General features: G+C 50.8%; 1 protein-coding gene across 2 annotated transcripts in view; it reads left to right on the top strand.

Moving 5' to 3' along the window:
- Positions 1-18,412, top strand: part of adcy5 (adenylate cyclase 5) — a 403,818-nt gene that overhangs the window by 343,597 nt on the left and 41,809 nt on the right. For both annotated transcript variants that reach the window (XM_038790092.1, XM_038790091.1), the window contains one exon: positions 14,684-14,800. In XM_038790092.1, coding sequence (XP_038646020.1) covers positions 14,684-14,800 — 117 coding nt within the window. The remainder of the gene's footprint in view (positions 1-14,683; positions 14,801-18,412) is intronic.

Below are 18,412 nucleotides of genomic sequence, written 5' to 3'. Positions count from 1 at the left end.
CCTTAGTGTCCAAAAAAAAAAAGGTTAGCTGGGGTTACGGGGCTAGGGTGGAGGTTTGGGCTTAAGTAGGATGCTCTTTCCAAGAGCCAGTACAGACTCGATGGGCCGAACGGACTCCTCCTGCACTGTAAATTCTATGAAGCTGTTGTGCAGGCCACGAGGAGACAGGCCCGTGTGCAGCTGGGTTAACTCCAGTGGCCGTGGAGTGAGGGCCTCTAATGCTCCTTAATCGGCCTCATAGTGGCCTTAGTTGGCGGGGTTCAAGCTCCCCACCCAGAACTCTATTCTGGCAGAGGCGGGAAGACGGCAGGGTTCCGTTGTGCCACCAACCCGCCTAAATACCTGTCCTTCCCACCTCCAAGGTCACCACCAGAGGGAGCAAAAGATTCCGGACGGGGTTTTGGGCCACATGTGATATTTCAGCAGAAACTGACGACAAGAAAGGATGTCTCGTGTTGAGAATGAGAGAGTTGAGTGTTCACCTCCACCAGGTCAATCTTTTGAGGAATGCAAGACTTGGCTCAGGTGTTTTAGTCCTGATTTGACCTTTCCTTCTTCAATCGAGATCTTGATGGGATCTTCCAGTCCCACCCCTGTCAGCGGGATTTCCCATCAGCGGGGAGGGGGTGACATCGGCAGGACTGGAACATTCCATCAGCGTGAACAGCCGGAAGATCTCGCCTTGTCGCTTCGCCTTTGGTGTTTTGTTCTTCAGCACGCTGTAATTCATTCGCCGGGTTATTCATTCGGGGCTGGTTTAGCACACTGGGCTAAATCGCTGGCTAAAAGCAGACCAAGGCAGGCCAGCAGCATGGTTCGATTCCCGTACCAGCCTCCCCGAACAGGCGCTGGAATGTGGCGACTAGGGGCTTTTCACAGTAACTTCATTGAAGCCTACTCGTGACAATAAGTGATTTTCATTTCATTTCTGGTGCTTTAGCCCCCGCGGACGTGGAGGTCCATAAGACCATAAGACATAGGAGTGGAAGTAAGGCCATTCGGCCCATCGAGTCCACTCCACCATTCAATCATGGTTGATTTCAACTCCATTTACCCGCTCTCTCCCCATAGCCCTTAATTCCTCGAGAAATCAAGAATTTATCAATTTCTGTCTTAAAAACACTCAATGTCCCGGCCTCCACCGCCCTCTGTGGCAATGAATTCCACAGACCTACCACTCTCTGGCTGAAGAAATTTCTCCTCATCTCTGTTCTAAAGTGACTCCCTTTTATTCTAAGGCTGTGCCCCCGCGTCCTAGTCTCCCCTGCTAATGGAAACAACTTCCCTACGTCCATCCTATCCAAGCCATTCATTATCTTGTACGTTTCTATTAGATCTCCCCTCAACCTCCTAAACTCCAATGAATATAATCCCACGATCCTCAGACGTTCATCGTATGTTAGGCCTACCATTCCTGGGATCATCCGTGTGAATCTCCGCTGGACCCGCTCCAGTGCCAGTATGTCCTTCCTGAGGTATGGGGCCCAAGTCACTTTAAGCTCTCTCAGTAAGTGACCCTGGAGCCCAGCTTCTTTCAAGTTGCTGATTATGTCGCTCAATTGTGTGATTTTTAATCTCGACACAAAGGGTAATCAAAGGGTTGGTTATAGAATAGGCTTGCAAAGTAGCTTTTCAAAGGTGGAGACAGAGGTGGAGAGGAACAGAGATTTTGGGGGGGAATTCCAGAGCTTAGGGCCCAGGTAGTTAAAGGCGTCAATAGTGGAATGATTAAAATAAAATCTGTGCTAGAGGGGGAGACGCTGCCTGAGTGGAAATGTCACTGGGCTAGTAATCCACAGGCCCACGATGATGGTCTGGGGACTCAAGTTAAAATCTCAACACGGCAGCTGGTGGAATTAAAAATTTGAATGAATGAATAAATCCATAGAATCCCTATGGTGTAGAAGGAGGCCATTCAGCCCATTGAGTCTGCACCAACCCTCTGATAGAGCACCCTACCTAGGCCCACTCACCCACCCTATCTCTGTAACCTCAGTTAACCTACATATCTTTGGACGCTAAACTGTTTAGCTCACAGGGCTAATCGCTGGCTTTGAAAGCAGACCAAGGCAAGCCAGCAGCACGGTTCGATTCCCGTAACAGCCTCCCCGAACAGGCGCCGGAATGTGGCGACTAGGGGCTTTTCACAGTAACTTCATTTGAAGCCTACTCGTGACAATAAGCGATTTTCATTTCATTTCATTTCATAAAGGACAATTTAACATGGCCAATCCACCTAACTTGTACATCTTTGGAAGAAGCAAGTCTTCAATCCGTCTTGTCCGTACGCAACAGATTCTAAGCACGAACCTTGGGCCAAAAGGGTTCAATTCTGAGGGAAAGGTGCAAAAAGGAAGATAAACTTATAATTCACATTCGTGTTTTTAAATCCCTCCATGACCCTGCTCCACCCTCCCTATCTCTGTAATTAAATCCCAAAACCCTCTGAGCTTCCTCAATTCTGTTCTCTTTTCTCCTTTGAATGTGGGCGTCGTTGCCTGGGCCAGCATTTGTTGCCCATCCCTAATTGCCCTTGAACTGAGTGGCTTGCTCGGCCATTTCAACGCCTGCGGGTCAACCATGCCAACACCTCGCCTGGTCCCATTCTGGGGGGTGGGGAGGGCAACCCCAGCCCCAGCCAGACTGCCCCACCAACCACCCATAACTCCCAGTGACCGTGGAGGCCTCTGGCCCCATGGTGAAGGCTATTGCTGATTGGGAATTGGCAATCGTGGTCACATTTTCCAAGTGGATCCCCATGGGTGGGCGGGTCATGTAGCATGTGGGGCTCATTGACGAGCATCCCAATCAGACCGTGATGCCTGGACACTGGGGGTGGCAACAGCACGGACGTAGCGGCCAACATCCGAACACCTGGGCCCAGCACCAGGGCATCTCCATAACCAGAGGGTGGGTGAATGCACCGGGGAGGGGACCTGTGGCCAGTCCAGGTAATGCTGCGTACAGGTGTCTGGGGTTCTGTGTGTGAGGGCGGTGACCAAGGCCCCCCCCCCCCCCCCGCTGCGGATGGGGATGCATGGACAGCATATCTCAGATGGCAGAGTGCGTGGTGGGAGCGCTGGGAATGTGGAGGGTCCTGGGTGGACGCGCTGTTGGTTGACAGCCTCACAGCCTTTTCCAATTCCTTCCAGTTTTTACCTGGGTATGGACGATATCTTGGACCTCGTGGTGCTGCTGGCAGGCCAGGCTGCCAGGCGCCGGAGGAGGCAATGGCAGCAACGTTGACAGAGACTTGAGGCAGCAGCCAATGTGCAGGACCCCGCCCCACACCCCGAGGACCCGGCTGCCATCAGGCCAGGAAGGGATCCAGAGGGGGAGGTCCGCGATGGCCCAAGGTGCACAGGCGTTGCTGGTCTTTCAAACAGATGATGGGCAGTGTGTACCAGGAGCATTCCAGGGTTCGAGCAGGACTTTTGCGGCATCTCACAATCTGCAGCCCACAGGTGGATCTGTGAGGTCACGAATGCCCTGCTAGCTTGGCAGAAAATTCTATAAAGTTTGACATGGACCAGGCCCAACAAAATGCCCTGGCAGCAGGATTCTCCGCCATCGCCTGGATAACCCAGGTCCAGGGGGTAGTGGATAGCATGCATGTCACTTTGCGCTCACCAGGCCGACAGGGAGCACCCCACATCAACAGGAAGGGGTTCCACCCTTTAAACATCCAACTTGTGGGTGACCACCACACGAAGATCATGCATTTGTTTTGCACACTTCCCAGGGAGTGTGCACGACCGCTACATCCTGGGGCAGTCTGATATCCCTGGCCTCTTCGAGGGCCACCCCAGGATGGCCGTTTTGTTCTTGGGGGATAAGGGGTACTCACTGAGGACCTGGCTAATGATGGCAGTACGGAGGCCGGAGACCCAATACAATGGGGCTCCTGCAGTCACCCGGGCTGTCATCGAGCGGTGCATCGGACTCCACAAAATGCAGTTCCGACGCCTTGCCCACTCTGGTGGTGCATTGTGCCAGGAGTGGGGTCTGGTGTCCAGCATTCAGGTCCTCCATGTCTGAGGAGATGGGGCATGGGATTGGTGCTCGGGCCGCATTGCGGATGAAAGTGCCAGAGGCGTCACAACTGCCCCATTTTCCTGATGGTGCAGACTACTCTCCCCAACCCTCCCAGACTTTCCCCCCATCATTGCCCCCCAATGCACCCCCCCCCCCCCCAAAGTGCCCTCAGTGATCCTCAGCATGCTCTGCCGCTGCATCGAGGTGTGCCTCCCGGATGCACATCAGAGGTGAAGGCAACCAGCGTCCCGTGGCCTTTGATGCCCCTGGCGGGCGTCCTCTGGGGTCCGGTGCCAACTCACCCGACAGGCCTGAAGGAGGTTGTTGACCTTCTTGTGGCACAGGGTGCCGGTCCAGTGATCACACTCCCCGAGCTGACGGCCACTGGCCTCGACCGTGTCCAGTCATCTTTTTTTTTAAAGATTTAGGGTACCCAATTATTTTCTTTTCAATTAAGGGGCAATTTAGCCAATCCATCTAGCATGCACATCTTTGAATTGTGGGGAGGGGAGACCCACCGGGAGAACGTGCAAACTCCACACGGACAGTGACCCGGGGCCGGGATCGAACCCGGTCCTCAACCTTCGGCGAGGCAGCTGCGCCACCCTCCCGCCCTCGTGTCCAGTAATGTGCCCAGGTTGGCATCCCCGAATCATGGGGCTGGTTGTCTCGGAGGTATGGCTGCGGGCTGTGCGGGGTTGATCGGAGGTATGGCTGCGGGCTGTGTGGGGGGTTGATCGGAGGTATGGCTGCGGGCTGTGCGGGGTTGATCGGAGGTATGGCTGCGGGCTGTGTGGGGTTGATCGGAGGTATGGCTGCGGGCTGTGTGGGGTTGATCGGAGGTATGGCTGCGGGCTGTGTGGGGTTGATCGGAGGTATGGCTGCGGGCTGTGTGGGGTTGATCGGAGGTATGGCTGCGGGCTGTGTGGGGTTGATCGGAGGTATGGCTGCGGGCTGTGTGGGGGTTGATCGGAGGTATGGCTGCGGGCTGTGTGGGGGGTTGATCGGAGGTATGGCTGCGGGCTGTGTGGGGTTGATCGGAGGTATGGCTGCGGGCTGTGCGGGGTTGATCGGAGGTATGGCTGCGGGCTGTGTGGGGTTGATCGGAGGTATGGCTGCGGGCTGTGTGGGGGGTTGATCGGAGGTATGGCTGCGGGCTGTGTGGGGTTGATCGGAGGTATGGCTGCGGGCTGTGTGGGGTTGATCGGAGGTATGGCTGCGGGCTGTGCGGGGTTGATCGGAGGTATGGCTGCGGGCTGTGCGGGGTTGATCGGAGGTATGGCTGCGGGCTGTGCGGGGTTGATCGGAGGTATGGCTGCGGGCTGTGCGGGGTTGATCGGAGGTATGGCTGCGGGCTGTGTGGGGTTGATCGGAGGTATGGCTGCGGGCTGTGTGGGGGTTGATCGGAGGTATGGCTGCGGGCTGTGTGGGGGTTGATCGGAGGTATGGCTGCGGGCTGTGTGGGGGTTGATCGGAGGTATGGCTGCGGGCTGTGGGGGGGTTGATCGGAGGTATGGCTGCGGGCTGTGGGGGGGTTGATCGGAGGTATGGCTGCGGGCTGTGCGGGGTTGATCGGAGGTATGGCTGCGGGCTGTGTGGGGTTGATCGGAGGTATGGCTGTGGGCTGTGCGGGGTTGATCGGAGGTATGGCTGTGGGCTGTGCGGGGTTGATCGGAGGTATGGCTGCGGGCTGTGTGGGGTTGATCGGAGATATGGCTGCGGGCTGTGTGGGGTTGATCGGAGGTATGGCTGCGGGCTGTGTGGGGTTGATCGGAGGTATGGCTGCGGGCTGTGTGGGGTTGATCGGAGGTATGGCTGCGGGCTGTGGGGGGGTTGACTGTGCCGAATGGGTTTAAACCCCGCTCTCCCTTGTTAGCAGGGGGCAGGCGGGCGGGCTTGGTCCCAGCGAATCAACTGGCGGGACCATCATTTACGGCGTGAAGCCCATGGGGCCTGGTTAGGTGGAACAATCAACGTTTTATAGCAGCCTCGCCAGGCAGAACGTCAGGAAGCTCGTGGCAGTTCCCGCTCACTCCCACGCTTAGTAACGTTTTCTTAAAAACACGTCCGTGAAAAATTAAACCGAAGACTTGGCTCGGTGGTGGGGGGTGTTGTGTGTGTGTGTGAGATGGAAATGGGGGGGCAGGAGTTTGAGGGGGGGGGATGAAAGCTCCCATGGCATTACTTTTTAAAAAGAGCACGAGTTCTCCACAATGTCCCAACCTATATTTGTACCCTCAATCAACATCCACCACAAACAAATGATCTGTTTATTTATCCCTGCATCTCTGTGGGAGCTTGCTGGACTCAAATTGACTACCACGTTCCCTACAACAGTCACTGTACCTCACAGCTGGAATTGTCCGTCGTCGGGATTCCCTGTTCGCCCCGTGGATCTCCCGGCGGCATAGGGTGGCTGCAATGGGAGCTGGGAACCCCGCCGCTAGCGACCGGCGCGCCGAGAAGCACGCAGCGGGGCACCGGAGAATCCAGCCCCAGAAGTACTTCGTTGGCTGTGAAGTGCTTTGGGGGACGCCCTGTAACGAGCTGTCTAAATGCAATTTCTTTCTTCCCCCTTGACTGCCTCGATTCCACCGCCATGCAGCCGAGCTTGGCACTTTTCCCTGACAACCCAATGCTTAACGCGCTCGGGCTAGCCTAGAAACGGGCAGAAATAGCCGAGAAATATTCCCCGCAACGGGATTTGTGCCCCGAACATCCGTGTCGCATCCAGTCTCGTCCCACCACCACAAGGCTGCCTTCGCCACGTGCCTGTCACTTCAAAATTTCAGGGAGGGTGGTGAACCTTTGGACCCCTCACCTTGACTTCAGTGGACCCTTTGAATCGGGGGCAATTTCAAGCTGCTCTCCGTTCTAATTATCTCCAACTCTGTTTCCCGACCACCAGAGAGCACAGGACTGAGCAACTGACAATAGGACAGCACAAAAAAATCCAATTCAATTGAAGAAAATTCTGTTCTATTTAATGGTGATCTAGTGGATGTCATGCGCTACGCAACAGCAATTACAAATACACAATCTGTGCAGTCGTATTCTGTTACATATTTAGGACACGCCTACGTGTTGCTGGAGCCGGGAAGAGAGTTTTACTCTGAATTTGTAATAAAGCTTACATAAGAGCTGACTGCAACATGAGTCATCAAGTAAACTGGGACTAAAATACGAGCAGCAAACAGGAATGTGCTATTCAGCAGAGTTACATTAAAGCCACGTTGACCAACGTGCTTTCCTCTCTCTTTAAGCCCCCCCCCCCCCCCCACTGCCGCACTCCCAGCTCCCGCAAACCCCCCCCCATCAAAAAAGTAAAGGCCTTGCATTTATAGAACTCTTTTCATGGCCCCAGGATTTTGCAACACTTGAATAACGCTGAAGAGGGACATGTCACCGAAGCTTTTCATCTTGCACGCATCAGGACAAACACAAGAACACCAAATTTCAAACCATCACAACAATTTAGACCAGAAGGGAAAAAGGTTGGTGACTGGTATTACGAAGCGACTGTTCGTAATAACAATTCCCAAGGCGCTTCAGGAAAGAATTATAATGAAATATTTGACACCGAGCCACATTCATTCAGGAGATATTCGGGTGCATGACACAAAGGTTGGCAAAAGCATGGGGCCCGATTCTCTCAAAAAAACCTCTGAGTTAATTTGTGGCGGTGTTTTACAGGAAGTTCCCCACCGCTATCCAATGACAGTGAGTCACTTTTTTGGGCCCTGGGGAGTTTCTCACCAGTTTAGCCCAAATCTGGAATTTTTTGGAAGCACCAGGGACTCGGAGATCGGGCCGCCATTTTGTAAGGCGCCCCAATCTCTAAGTGAGCTTGTGGGTCCCCCACATCCCCCATTCATGGGCAATGTACCCCCCCAACCCCACACACACACATGGACACTATACCACACTCCACAAGTGAGGACATCGCACTGTGGGGTCCAGAGGGGTCCATTATTTTTAGGCCCCTCCAAACCCCCTAACAGCACCCCCTCCCTTCTAGGACCCCCGTCCATCACCCATCCACCCTCCCGGAGGCCCCTACTTACCTGCCCTCAACTCCCCCCACCCTCATTTCATGGGTATGACCCCCCTCTCACCCCCGGCCCTTGCCACTCTGGCACTCAGGCACCCTTGCACTGGCACCAAGGCATTGCTCCTGCTGGTTGGCAGTGCCATCCGAGCACCATGGCAGTGTCAAGGTACTCGGGTTCCAGGGGGAGGGTCAGGGCGCCACCCTGCACTTACCCTGATAACCCAAGGGTCTCCGGTGGCCAGGGAGACCCCTCAGGCGCCGTTCCGCGTGTTCCACGTTTGTGTGGACCAGCACGGATCGACGCACGGATCGACGCCCGGCTCCCTGGGAATGCCAGAGAATCGAGCGAGGCCGGTGGATCCCGCGTAAGTAGGTTTACGACCTTCCCCCGAGAGCATCATTCGGATGGGACTTTGGAGAATCCCGGGAGACATAGAGCCTGTCGGGAGGCTCGCTGGAGGCCTTTCCTGGCTTCCTCTGGCTGCGTTACACTCAAGCGAGAACACAACACGGTCGGAGAATTGCGCCCAAGGTGGTGAGGGGTAGAGAGAGGTTTGTCGGGAGAATTCCAGAGCTTCGGGTCTTGGAGGCTGAAGGCATGGCCGCCAACTGCTGAGCGATAAAAACCTGGGATGTCAAAAGGCCAGGGTTAGATGAAATTTACCGGGGGGGGGGGAGACTACGGAGATATGGAGGGAGCGAAGCCATGAAGGGATTGGGAAAACAAGGATGAGAATTTTAAAAATATACATTGCTTAATCAGGAACCAAGGTAGTTTTGGAAGATCTCAAGTTTACGCAGGGCGGAACGTGGGAGGCTGTTCAGGAATGTGTCGTCAGTCTAGTTCCGCATGACGCCAACCCCTTCACTGGACAGAACCATCCGCTTAGCCACACTCTCCCTTCTCTTTCCCCACCCCTCTGCTTTTAAGTGTTTGTCCGATTCCCTTTTGAGTGGTCCTGTCGAATCCGCTTCCCTTCCCATCTCGCAGCGCATTCCAGATGACGATAACAATGGAAAATTTCAGATTTCCTGTACTCAGTGGGGTGCTAAGGTGGCTAGTGCTGAATGCAGAACTCGTTATGCAGCATGAGTAAACCTGGAAGATTGGCTGAGGCCCACCGAGCACAACAAGAACAATTACAGCTCACGTTGCCAACTCTTGTTGGCCTGCTGCCGGAGGTCCCACTGCGTCAGCCACTGCCTCCAAGTGTCCCGCTCCACACTTGAAGAGACGTTTTCAGCCATCTCCAATATCTTGTGTTATTAATAAATGAAGATGTTCAAAGAGAATGATTTGAAAAGCACAATTTATTTCAGTGTCCCGATGCAGAAGTTAATCCTTAACTCCTGGAGCTTTAGAGGGCTGGCAACCTTGATTGCTTTGCCAACTAATTGCATCTGGGCATCACGGTAGCATTGTGGGTAGCACAATTGCTTCACAGCTCCAGGGTCTCAGGTTCGATTCCGGCTTGGGTCACTGTCTGTGCGGAGTCTGCACATTCTCCCCGTGTGTGCGTGGGTTTCCTCCGGGTGCTCCGGTTTCCTCCCACAGTCCAAAGATGTGCAGGTTAGGTGGATTGGCCATGCTAAATTGCCCTTAGTGTCCAAAATTGCCCTTAGTGTTGGGTGGGGTTACTGGATTATGGGGATAGGGTAGAGGTGTTGAGCTTGGGTAGGATGCTCTTTCCAAGAGCCGGTGCAGACTCGATGGGCCAAATGGCCTCCTTCTGCACTGTAAATTCTATGTAATTTCCTCCCACAGTCCAAAGATGTGCAGGTTAGGTGGATTGGCCATGCTAAATTGCCCTTAGTGTCCAAAATTGCCCTTAGTGTTGGGTGGGGTTACTGGATTATGGGGATAGGGTAGAGGTGTTGAGCTTGGGTAGGATGCTCTTTCCAAGAGCCGGTGCAGACTCGATGGGCCAAATGGCCTCCTTCTGCACTGTAAATTCTATGAATCTTTTCATGTAAGGTAAAACTTCTAGTAGCTTCGCCAACATGAAGAACTTGGAGCCAAAGGCGAGGTGAGCGCAGGTACTTCACCAAAGAGATAAGTAGTGCAAAGAGTCCGTACGCACCATCACTGGTGCGTACGGCCTTGTATCAATCAGAGAGCGATGAGGTAAGTTTTATTATTGAATAATAAAAATATTTCCAAAAACAAAAGGTTCAGGATTCAACTAAACCAGTCTTGACTTTATCTATCATTAACGATCACCACTCATCGACATTCATATCTGATACCAGATTAAGCAGCTCTCAATAGGGATTATTGTCGAATAAAATACAGGAATTCCAAACTGCAGCCTCAGAGTGTGACACTTCTTGACGCTGTGTAAGAAGGTTACGGGCTCAAGTAACACTCTGGCTGACACGCTGGGGGAATGCTGCGTTGTCAGAGTTGCCGTAAATCTGGGGCCCCGTCAGCCTCTCGGTCCCAAACAGCCCCCGAGGATTAAGAGTTGAGGTTGAGGATGGGCTGGATTCGCTGTTCCCCCAGCCATGTCTTTCTCGGCGGCGCACCATTCGCTGGTGGCGGGAGTCTCTAGTCCCACCCCTTGTCAATGGGATTTCCCATCGGAGCCACGACACGCCGCCGGAAAACCGTGGGTGGGGGTACACTGCCGGCGGGGAACAAGAATTCCAACGGTCGGAGAAATCCAGCAGATGTCCCCAGTTCGGTTTATGTGATAGATTCTAAAATTGTTCACTGCAGCCGCTCCAAATGATCCCAATGTGGAGGGTAGGGAGAAACAGGAGGATATTTACTTGGGTAAGATACGTATATTTTGGATGAGAAGTTAAACACAGGCCCCCTCTCCAGCAGATGTTAACGATCCCAGGGACTATTCGGAAGATAAGGAGCAAACTTCACTCCGGTGACCTCACCAACATTGATCTCCAAACCAGCATCACAGAGTGATCTGGTCATTATCACATCACCCTTTGTGGAACTTTCCGGAGCACGGTTTTTGATGCTGTCTTCCCTAGATCATGTAAAGTACAGTCGTCATTGTCCCAGGTCACCGTAGGCTGACTTCCCCTTTGAGGAGGAGAACTTGACTGAGGATCACCAGGCCTCAGGCAAGGTTCGGCAGGGGCGGGGGGGGGGGGGGGGGGGGGGGGGGGGGTCCTTCATGAATAACCTCAGCCAGTACGGGGATTAAACCCACGCTGTTGGCCTCGCTCCGCATCACAAACCAGCCGTCCAGCCAACCGAGCTAAACCGGCCCCCGCCAAGGTGATGACTACACTTCAATTGGCTCTGGCCGTCGTCCTCTGAGATCTCTGCGCACCTCCAGTTCTGGCCTCATGCACATTCCTGGTTGTTATCGCACCGCCATTGACGGCCATGCCTTCAGCTGACTCGGCCCTAAGCTCCGGAACTCCCTCCCTAAACCTCTCCACCTCTCTTTCCACGATTAGAAACCCCCTTAAAATCTGCGCGTTTGACGGTGATTTTGACCATCTGCCCGAATATCACTTCGAGTGGCTCAATGTTAAATGTTGTTTTGTAACACTCCTGTTAGGTACCTTATTTAAGTGGTGTAGTTTTTCCTCCTTCCATGGGATGTGGGTGTCGCTGGTTCAGCCAGCATTTGTTTCCCATCCCCAATTGTCCTTGAACTGAGAGTCTCGCTCGGCCATTTCACAGCTAAGTTAAGAGTCAACCGCATTGTTGTGGGTCTGGAGTCGCAGACGGAGTTAGGGCGGCAGATTTCCTTCCCTAAAGGTCTTTAGTGAACCAGATGGGTTTTTAATGACAATCGATGATTGTTTCATAGTCTGAGACATCACTGAGACTAACCTTCAATTGCAAATTTTATTCATTGAGTTTAAATTCCACCAGTTGAACCTATGTCCCCAGAGCATTGGCGTGGGCCTTCTGGATTACTAGTCCAGTGACAATGTCGCTGTGCCAATGTCATAGCGTTAATGATGTTATAAATGCAAGATACTTGGCACTACAGGACTTGAATTTTGCTGAAAAGAGGGACAAGTTGCCAAAGCTTTTCATCTTGCATTCCCCAGGACAAACACAAAAATGCCATTTCTACTCGAGGTAAAAAAAAGGGTGATTGGTTGGCAAGTCAACTCCGATTAGACGAGGCGTTGACTTGGAGAAGGCCAGGGGGAGCTATCGGCTCCCCAAGCTCACAAGTAATTCAAGAAAGGTGTAAGGCTCGAACATGTTCCTTTTGTTTGCAGAATGTGGGCTCTGTAGGCGTGTATGTCACTTCTGGCAAGTATACATAGAAACATAGAACAGTACAGCACAGTACAGGCCTTCGGTCCACGATGTTGTGCCGACCATTTATCCTAATCTAAGATCAACCTAACCTACACCCCTTCAATTTATTGCTGTCCATATGCCTGTCTAAGAGTCGCTTAAATGTCCCTAATGACTCTGACTCCACCACCCCTGCTGGCAGTGCATTCCACACACCCACCACTCTCTGTGTAAAGAACCAACCTCTGACATCTCCCCTGTACCTTCCTCCAATTACCTTCAAACTATGGTCCACTCATTCCAGCCATTTCCACCCTGGGGATAAGTCTCTGGCTATCCACTCTATCTATGCCTCTCATCACCTTGTACGCCTCTATCAAGTCACCTCTCTGCCTTCTTCGCTCCGGTGAGAAAAGCCCCAGCTCCCTCAACCTTTCTTCATAAGACATGCCCTCCAGTCCAGGCAGCATTCTGGTAAATCTTCTCTGTACCCTTTCCAAAGCATCCACGTCTTTCCTATAATGAGGCGACCAGAACTGTACACAATATTCCAAGTGTGGTCTAACTAGGGTTTTATAAAGCTGCAGCAAAACCTTGCGGCTCCTAAACTCAATCTCTCTGTTAATGAAAGCCAACACGCCTTATTAACAACCCTATCAACCTGGGTGGCAACTTTGAGGGATCTATGTACGTGGACCCAAGATCCCTCTGTTCCTCCACACTTCCAAGAATCCTGCCTTTAACCCTGTATTCTGCGTTCAAATTCGATCTTCCAAAATGAATCACTTCACATTTATCAAGGTTGAACTCCATTTGCCACTTCTCAGCCCAGCTCTGCATCCTGTCAATGTCCTGTTGTAACCTGCAACAACCCTCAACACTATCTACAACTCCCCCAACTTTTGTGTCATCGGCAAACTTACTAACCTACCCTTCCACTTCCTCATCCAAGTCATTTATAAAAACCACAAAGAGAAGAGGTCCCAGAACAGATCCTTGTCGGACACCACTGGTCACCGACCTCCAGGCGAAATACTTTCCATCCACTGCCACTCGCTGTCTTCTTTCAGCCAGCCAAGTATAAATGAACGATGTTACGAACTCGACTGATTAACTTAAATGGATTGTTAGTGTAGCTATTGACGCACTCAGGATTACATAGAACATACAGTGCAGAAGGAGGCCGTTCAGCCCATCAAGTCTACACCGATCTACTTAAGCCCTCAGTTCTACCCTATCCCCATTATCCAATAACCCCTCCTAACCTTTTTTTGGACACTAAGGGCAATTTATCATGGCCAATGCACATAACCTGCACATCTTTGGACTGTGGGAGGGAACCGGAGCACCCGGAGGAAACCCACGCAGACACGGGGAGAAAGTGCAGACTCCGCACGGACAGTGACCCAGCGGGGAATCGAACCTGGGATCCTGGCGCTATGAAGCCACAGTGCTAGCCACTTGTGCTATCGTGCTGCCCCAAATGTTCAGCAAGTGCTGCCCCCATTAATCTAACAGGTGCCATTTTGTTTTGGTTTCGTTTCCGGGTCTCGCAGCGATTTCTGTAGCGTTAAAGATGGTTCCAGCTTATCCTTTTCCCTGACAAATACCACGGGTGTGCACTTCACCATCTGATTTCTGCCAGTGACGTGTTAAAGAATTAAAATAAATTTCTGTCCGCTCTTACTGAAAATTCTTCCCAACATCCTCCCTTTGCCAATTAACTTTTTCAGACCTTTGTGTCTTAAAAGCTGTGATTTTTTTTTTTACAGACAGTCTCTCCCCACCTGCAGTGAATTACATTAGCGCTGATCCATTACAGGCAATTTCCAGTCTGGTGCCTATTATCATGCCGAGTGCCTTTGGTTGTCAGAATTACCAGTGCACAGCTAGACCACTGACTTGTTTACCTCATACTCACATCAGCGTAAGGTTCTCTGAATTAGTTCATTAGGCTGTCTCAGGCATGTAGGGGAGAACAGAAAGGGGTAAAACAGCTTTCGGAAATAGGGGCCTTGGAACACAAGGAGACCATTCAGCCCCTCAGGCCTGTTCTGCACCATTCAGTTAGATTGGGGCCGATCTGAATCCCGAAACCTCAGGCATACTGGAAAGTGGTGAAGCGAAATTCCACAACATGTCAGGAGGTGGGAGAATATTCCACGAGGGACACATAGAGAGTGTCAGAGTGTGATTCCCCAGGGAATGTGTTTTACGCCGGTCCTGGCGAGAGATTGGCAGCTGTTGCTGCTGAACTGAAATGAGTTTCCATTGACTGATTCCTTCACCTTGTCAAACACGGTCGGGTGGGGATGGTTTTGGACCTCCGCAATTGAAATCTCCGTCCTTCTTTGCCCCCCCAGCTCTTTCCCCGCCCACTGCAGCGCTTGTCAAAGAAGATCGTCCAATCGAAGCTAAACAGCACGATCGTTGGGGTGTTCACCATCTCCCTGGTGTTCCTGTCTGCTTTTGTCAACATGGTAGGTGGACACGACTGTGTGGGGAGCGCGTGTTTTACAGCAGGTTACTCCCATTAAAAACAATGGGAAAGAGGTAGGCCATAGCCAGGTCCGGGAAAACCCAGTGTACCAAAGGCACTCGGTGCTAGACACAGGATAACACAGTACAGAGTGTGTTAGACACAGGATAACACACAATACAGAGTGTGTTAGACACAGGATAACACAGTAGAGTGTGTTAGACACAGGATAACACAGTACAGAGTGTGTTAGACACAGGATAACTCAGTAGAGTGTGTTACACACAGGATAACACAGAGCACGCAGTGTGTTAGACACAGGATAACTCAGTAGAGTGTGTTAGACACAGGATAACACAGTACAGAGTGTGTTAGACACATGATAACACAGTACAGAGTGTGTTAGACACAGGATAACACAGTACAGAGGGTGTTAGACACAGGATAACACAGTACAGAGTGTGTTAGACACAGGTATAACACAGTACAGAGTGTGTTAGACACAGGATAACACTGTACAGAGTGTGTTACACACAGGATAACACAATACAGAGTGTGTTAGACACAGGATAACACAGTACAGAGGGTGTTAGACACAGGATAACACAGTACAGTGTGTTAGACACAGGTATAACAGTACAGAGTGTGTTAGACACAGGATAACACAATACAGAGTGTGTTACACACAGGATAACACAGTACAGAGAGTGTTAGACACAGGAGAGCACAGAGCATGTTAGACACAGGATAACACAGTACAGAGTGTGTTACACACAGGATAACACAATACAGAGTGTGTTACACACAGGATAACACAGTACAGAGAGTGTTAGACACAGGAGAGCACAGAGCGTGTTAGACACAGGATAACACAGTACAGAGTGTGTTCGACACAGGATAACACAGTACAGAGGGTGTTAGACACAGGATAACACAATACAGAGTGTGTTAGACACAGGTATAACACAGTACAGAGTGTGTTAGACACAGGATAACACAATACAGAGTGTGTTACACACAGGATAACACAGTACAGAGAGTGTTAGACACAGGAGAGCACAGAGCGTGTTAGACACAGGATAACACAGTACAGAGTGTGTTACACACAGGATAACACAATACAGAGTGTGTTACACACAGGATAACACAGTACAGAGAGTGTTAGACACAGGAGAGCACAGAGCGTGTTAGACACAGGATAACACAGTACAGAGTGTGTTCGACACAGGTATAACAGTACGGAACGTGTTAGACACAGGATAACTCAGTAGAGTGTGTTAGACACAGGATAACACAGAGCACGCAGTGTGTTAGACACAGGATAACTCAGTAGAGTGTGTTAGACACAGGATAACACAGAGCACGCAGTGTGTTAGACACAGGATAACTCAGTAGAGTGTGTTAGACACAGGATAACACAGTACAGAGTGTGTTAGACACAGGAGAGCACAGAGCGTGTTAGACACAGGATAACACAGTACAGAGTGTGTTCGACACAGGTATAACAGTACGGAACGTGTTAGACACAGGATAAGAGTATGCAGAGTGTTAGACACCACGACCAGATAGCTCAAAGGACATAATTAGTTTGACCGGGTACCACAAATACTATTCCTATTGCATTGCTGGGACTCCGCTTCAAAACTCTTCGTTAGTGGTAATACATTTTGACTATCTCAAGGCAATAAGAGATGTTAAATAAGTAGAAGTCTTTCATGTGCAGTCGCTTAGCTTCTCTTTACGAAGAGTGAGCGCCATAAGGACTCAGAATACCAGGCATGGAGAAATAATAGAGTAAAATTAACAGACAATAGAAAGATTACAATTACTCAGCCCCTCTGGGGTTCTGAAGGACTGTACTTCAACCGATATTAATTCAGACTTCTCTTTTTGCCGAGTTCATTAATTCCTCTCAGTCATCTCCACCTCCCGCCCCGTGTTACTGATTTAATCCCGACTGATCTTATTCCCGTTCCCTGGTGTTGTCTGGGTCAATGACCTCTCCCAGTATTCCGTGATTTCGAGGGCATCTCTCCTGGTGTTCCCTCATGTCAGGCACTTTCATTTCTCCCAGCTGGGAGCCTGTGTTATTCATACAGGGAAATGTATTGCACAGAAGGAGGCTACTTATTCGCGTGCCTGCGCTGGCTTTTTGAAGGAGCTCGCCAATTAGTCCGACTCACTCCTGCACTACTAACATGGCCCTGTGTATATTTGTCTCATATATTTATCTAAATTCCTTTTGAACATTATTATTGAACCTTCTTCAGGCAGTGCGTTCCTGATCACAACTCTCTGCGAAAATACATTTCTTCTCATCTCCAGTAGTGGTTGGTTTGCCGTAAATCTGCCACATACGTGGACTCAAACCAATCTCTCTTATAAACTCAGCCATGGGGGTAAGTTTCACCTTTCGAACCAGGTGGTAAACAGGTGATAACCAATGGGAAGCCAGTTTGCACCTTTCCCGATCTCCTTTTCCAATAGGATGAGGTGTGGCAGCAACGCGCCTTGCCGTCAAACGGCCACATTCCAAGAATGACTTAAAAATGAGGAATGTCGTGTCTGGGCTCCATGCCTCGGACACCAGAGCCCACCCTCTTGATCCCTCCTCCCGGCTCCTGCTGCGGGTGTAGGTGTGGAAGTTAGTTGAGGACCAGGATCGATCTTACCACAGCTTGACGATCAAGCCCATACTCAAATGTTTGTAGTGATCTCTGTATATCAATACACATGATCAATGAATGTAAAAGTAGTACAGTCAATTCAACACTAGAAGTCTCACTATATAGAGAAATACAGCACAGAACAGGCCCTTCGGCCCACGATGTTGTGCCGAACTTTGTCCTAGGTTAATCATAGATCATAGAATTTTGGACACTAAGGGCAATTTATCGTGGCCAATCCACCTAACCAGCACATCTTTGGATTGTGGGAGGAAACCGGAGCACCCGGAGGAAACCCACGCACACACTGGGAGGATGTGCAGACTCCACACAGACAGTGACCCAAGCCGAAATCGAACCTGGGACTCTGGAGCTGTGAAGCAATTGTGCTATCCACAATGCTACTGTGCTGCCCTTAAGAACAAATTAATCTACACTCCATTATTCTACCATAATCCATGTACCTATCCAATAGCCGCTTGAAGGTCCCTAACGTTTCCGACCCAACTACTTCCACAGGCAGTGCATTCCATGCCCCCACTACTCTCTGGGTAAAGAACCTACCTCTGACATCCCCCCTATATCTTCCACCATTTACCTTAAATTTATGTCCCCTCGTAATGGTTTGTTCCACCCGGGGAAAAAAGTCTCTGACTGTCTACTCTATCTATTCCCCTGATCATCTTATAAACCTTTATCAAGTCGCCCCTCATCCTTCTCCGTTCTAATGAGAAAAGGCCTATGAGATGGTATAAGAAAGACTTCCCCACTCTTTCTGAGAGCGTGTGCTTCAGGAGAGTGAACAGGCAGGACAAGAATAGCTAGAGAGAGAGAGGTTATAAGTTATTTCATGATTACATTGTACAGTTAGTTATCTTTACTGTATTTTATTTCTTTTACTAGTTGAGTATTGAGTACAAAGGACTTACAAATATTATTTATATTAC

The sequence above is a fragment of the Scyliorhinus canicula genome, chromosome 2 (assembly GCF_902713615.1).
Source record: "Scyliorhinus canicula chromosome 2, sScyCan1.1, whole genome shotgun sequence".
Classification (NCBI taxonomy): Eukaryota; Metazoa; Chordata; class Chondrichthyes; order Carcharhiniformes; family Scyliorhinidae; genus Scyliorhinus; species Scyliorhinus canicula.
The sequence above is the reverse complement of the archived record's forward strand: the minus strand, read 5'-3'. Positions and strand labels throughout refer to the sequence as shown.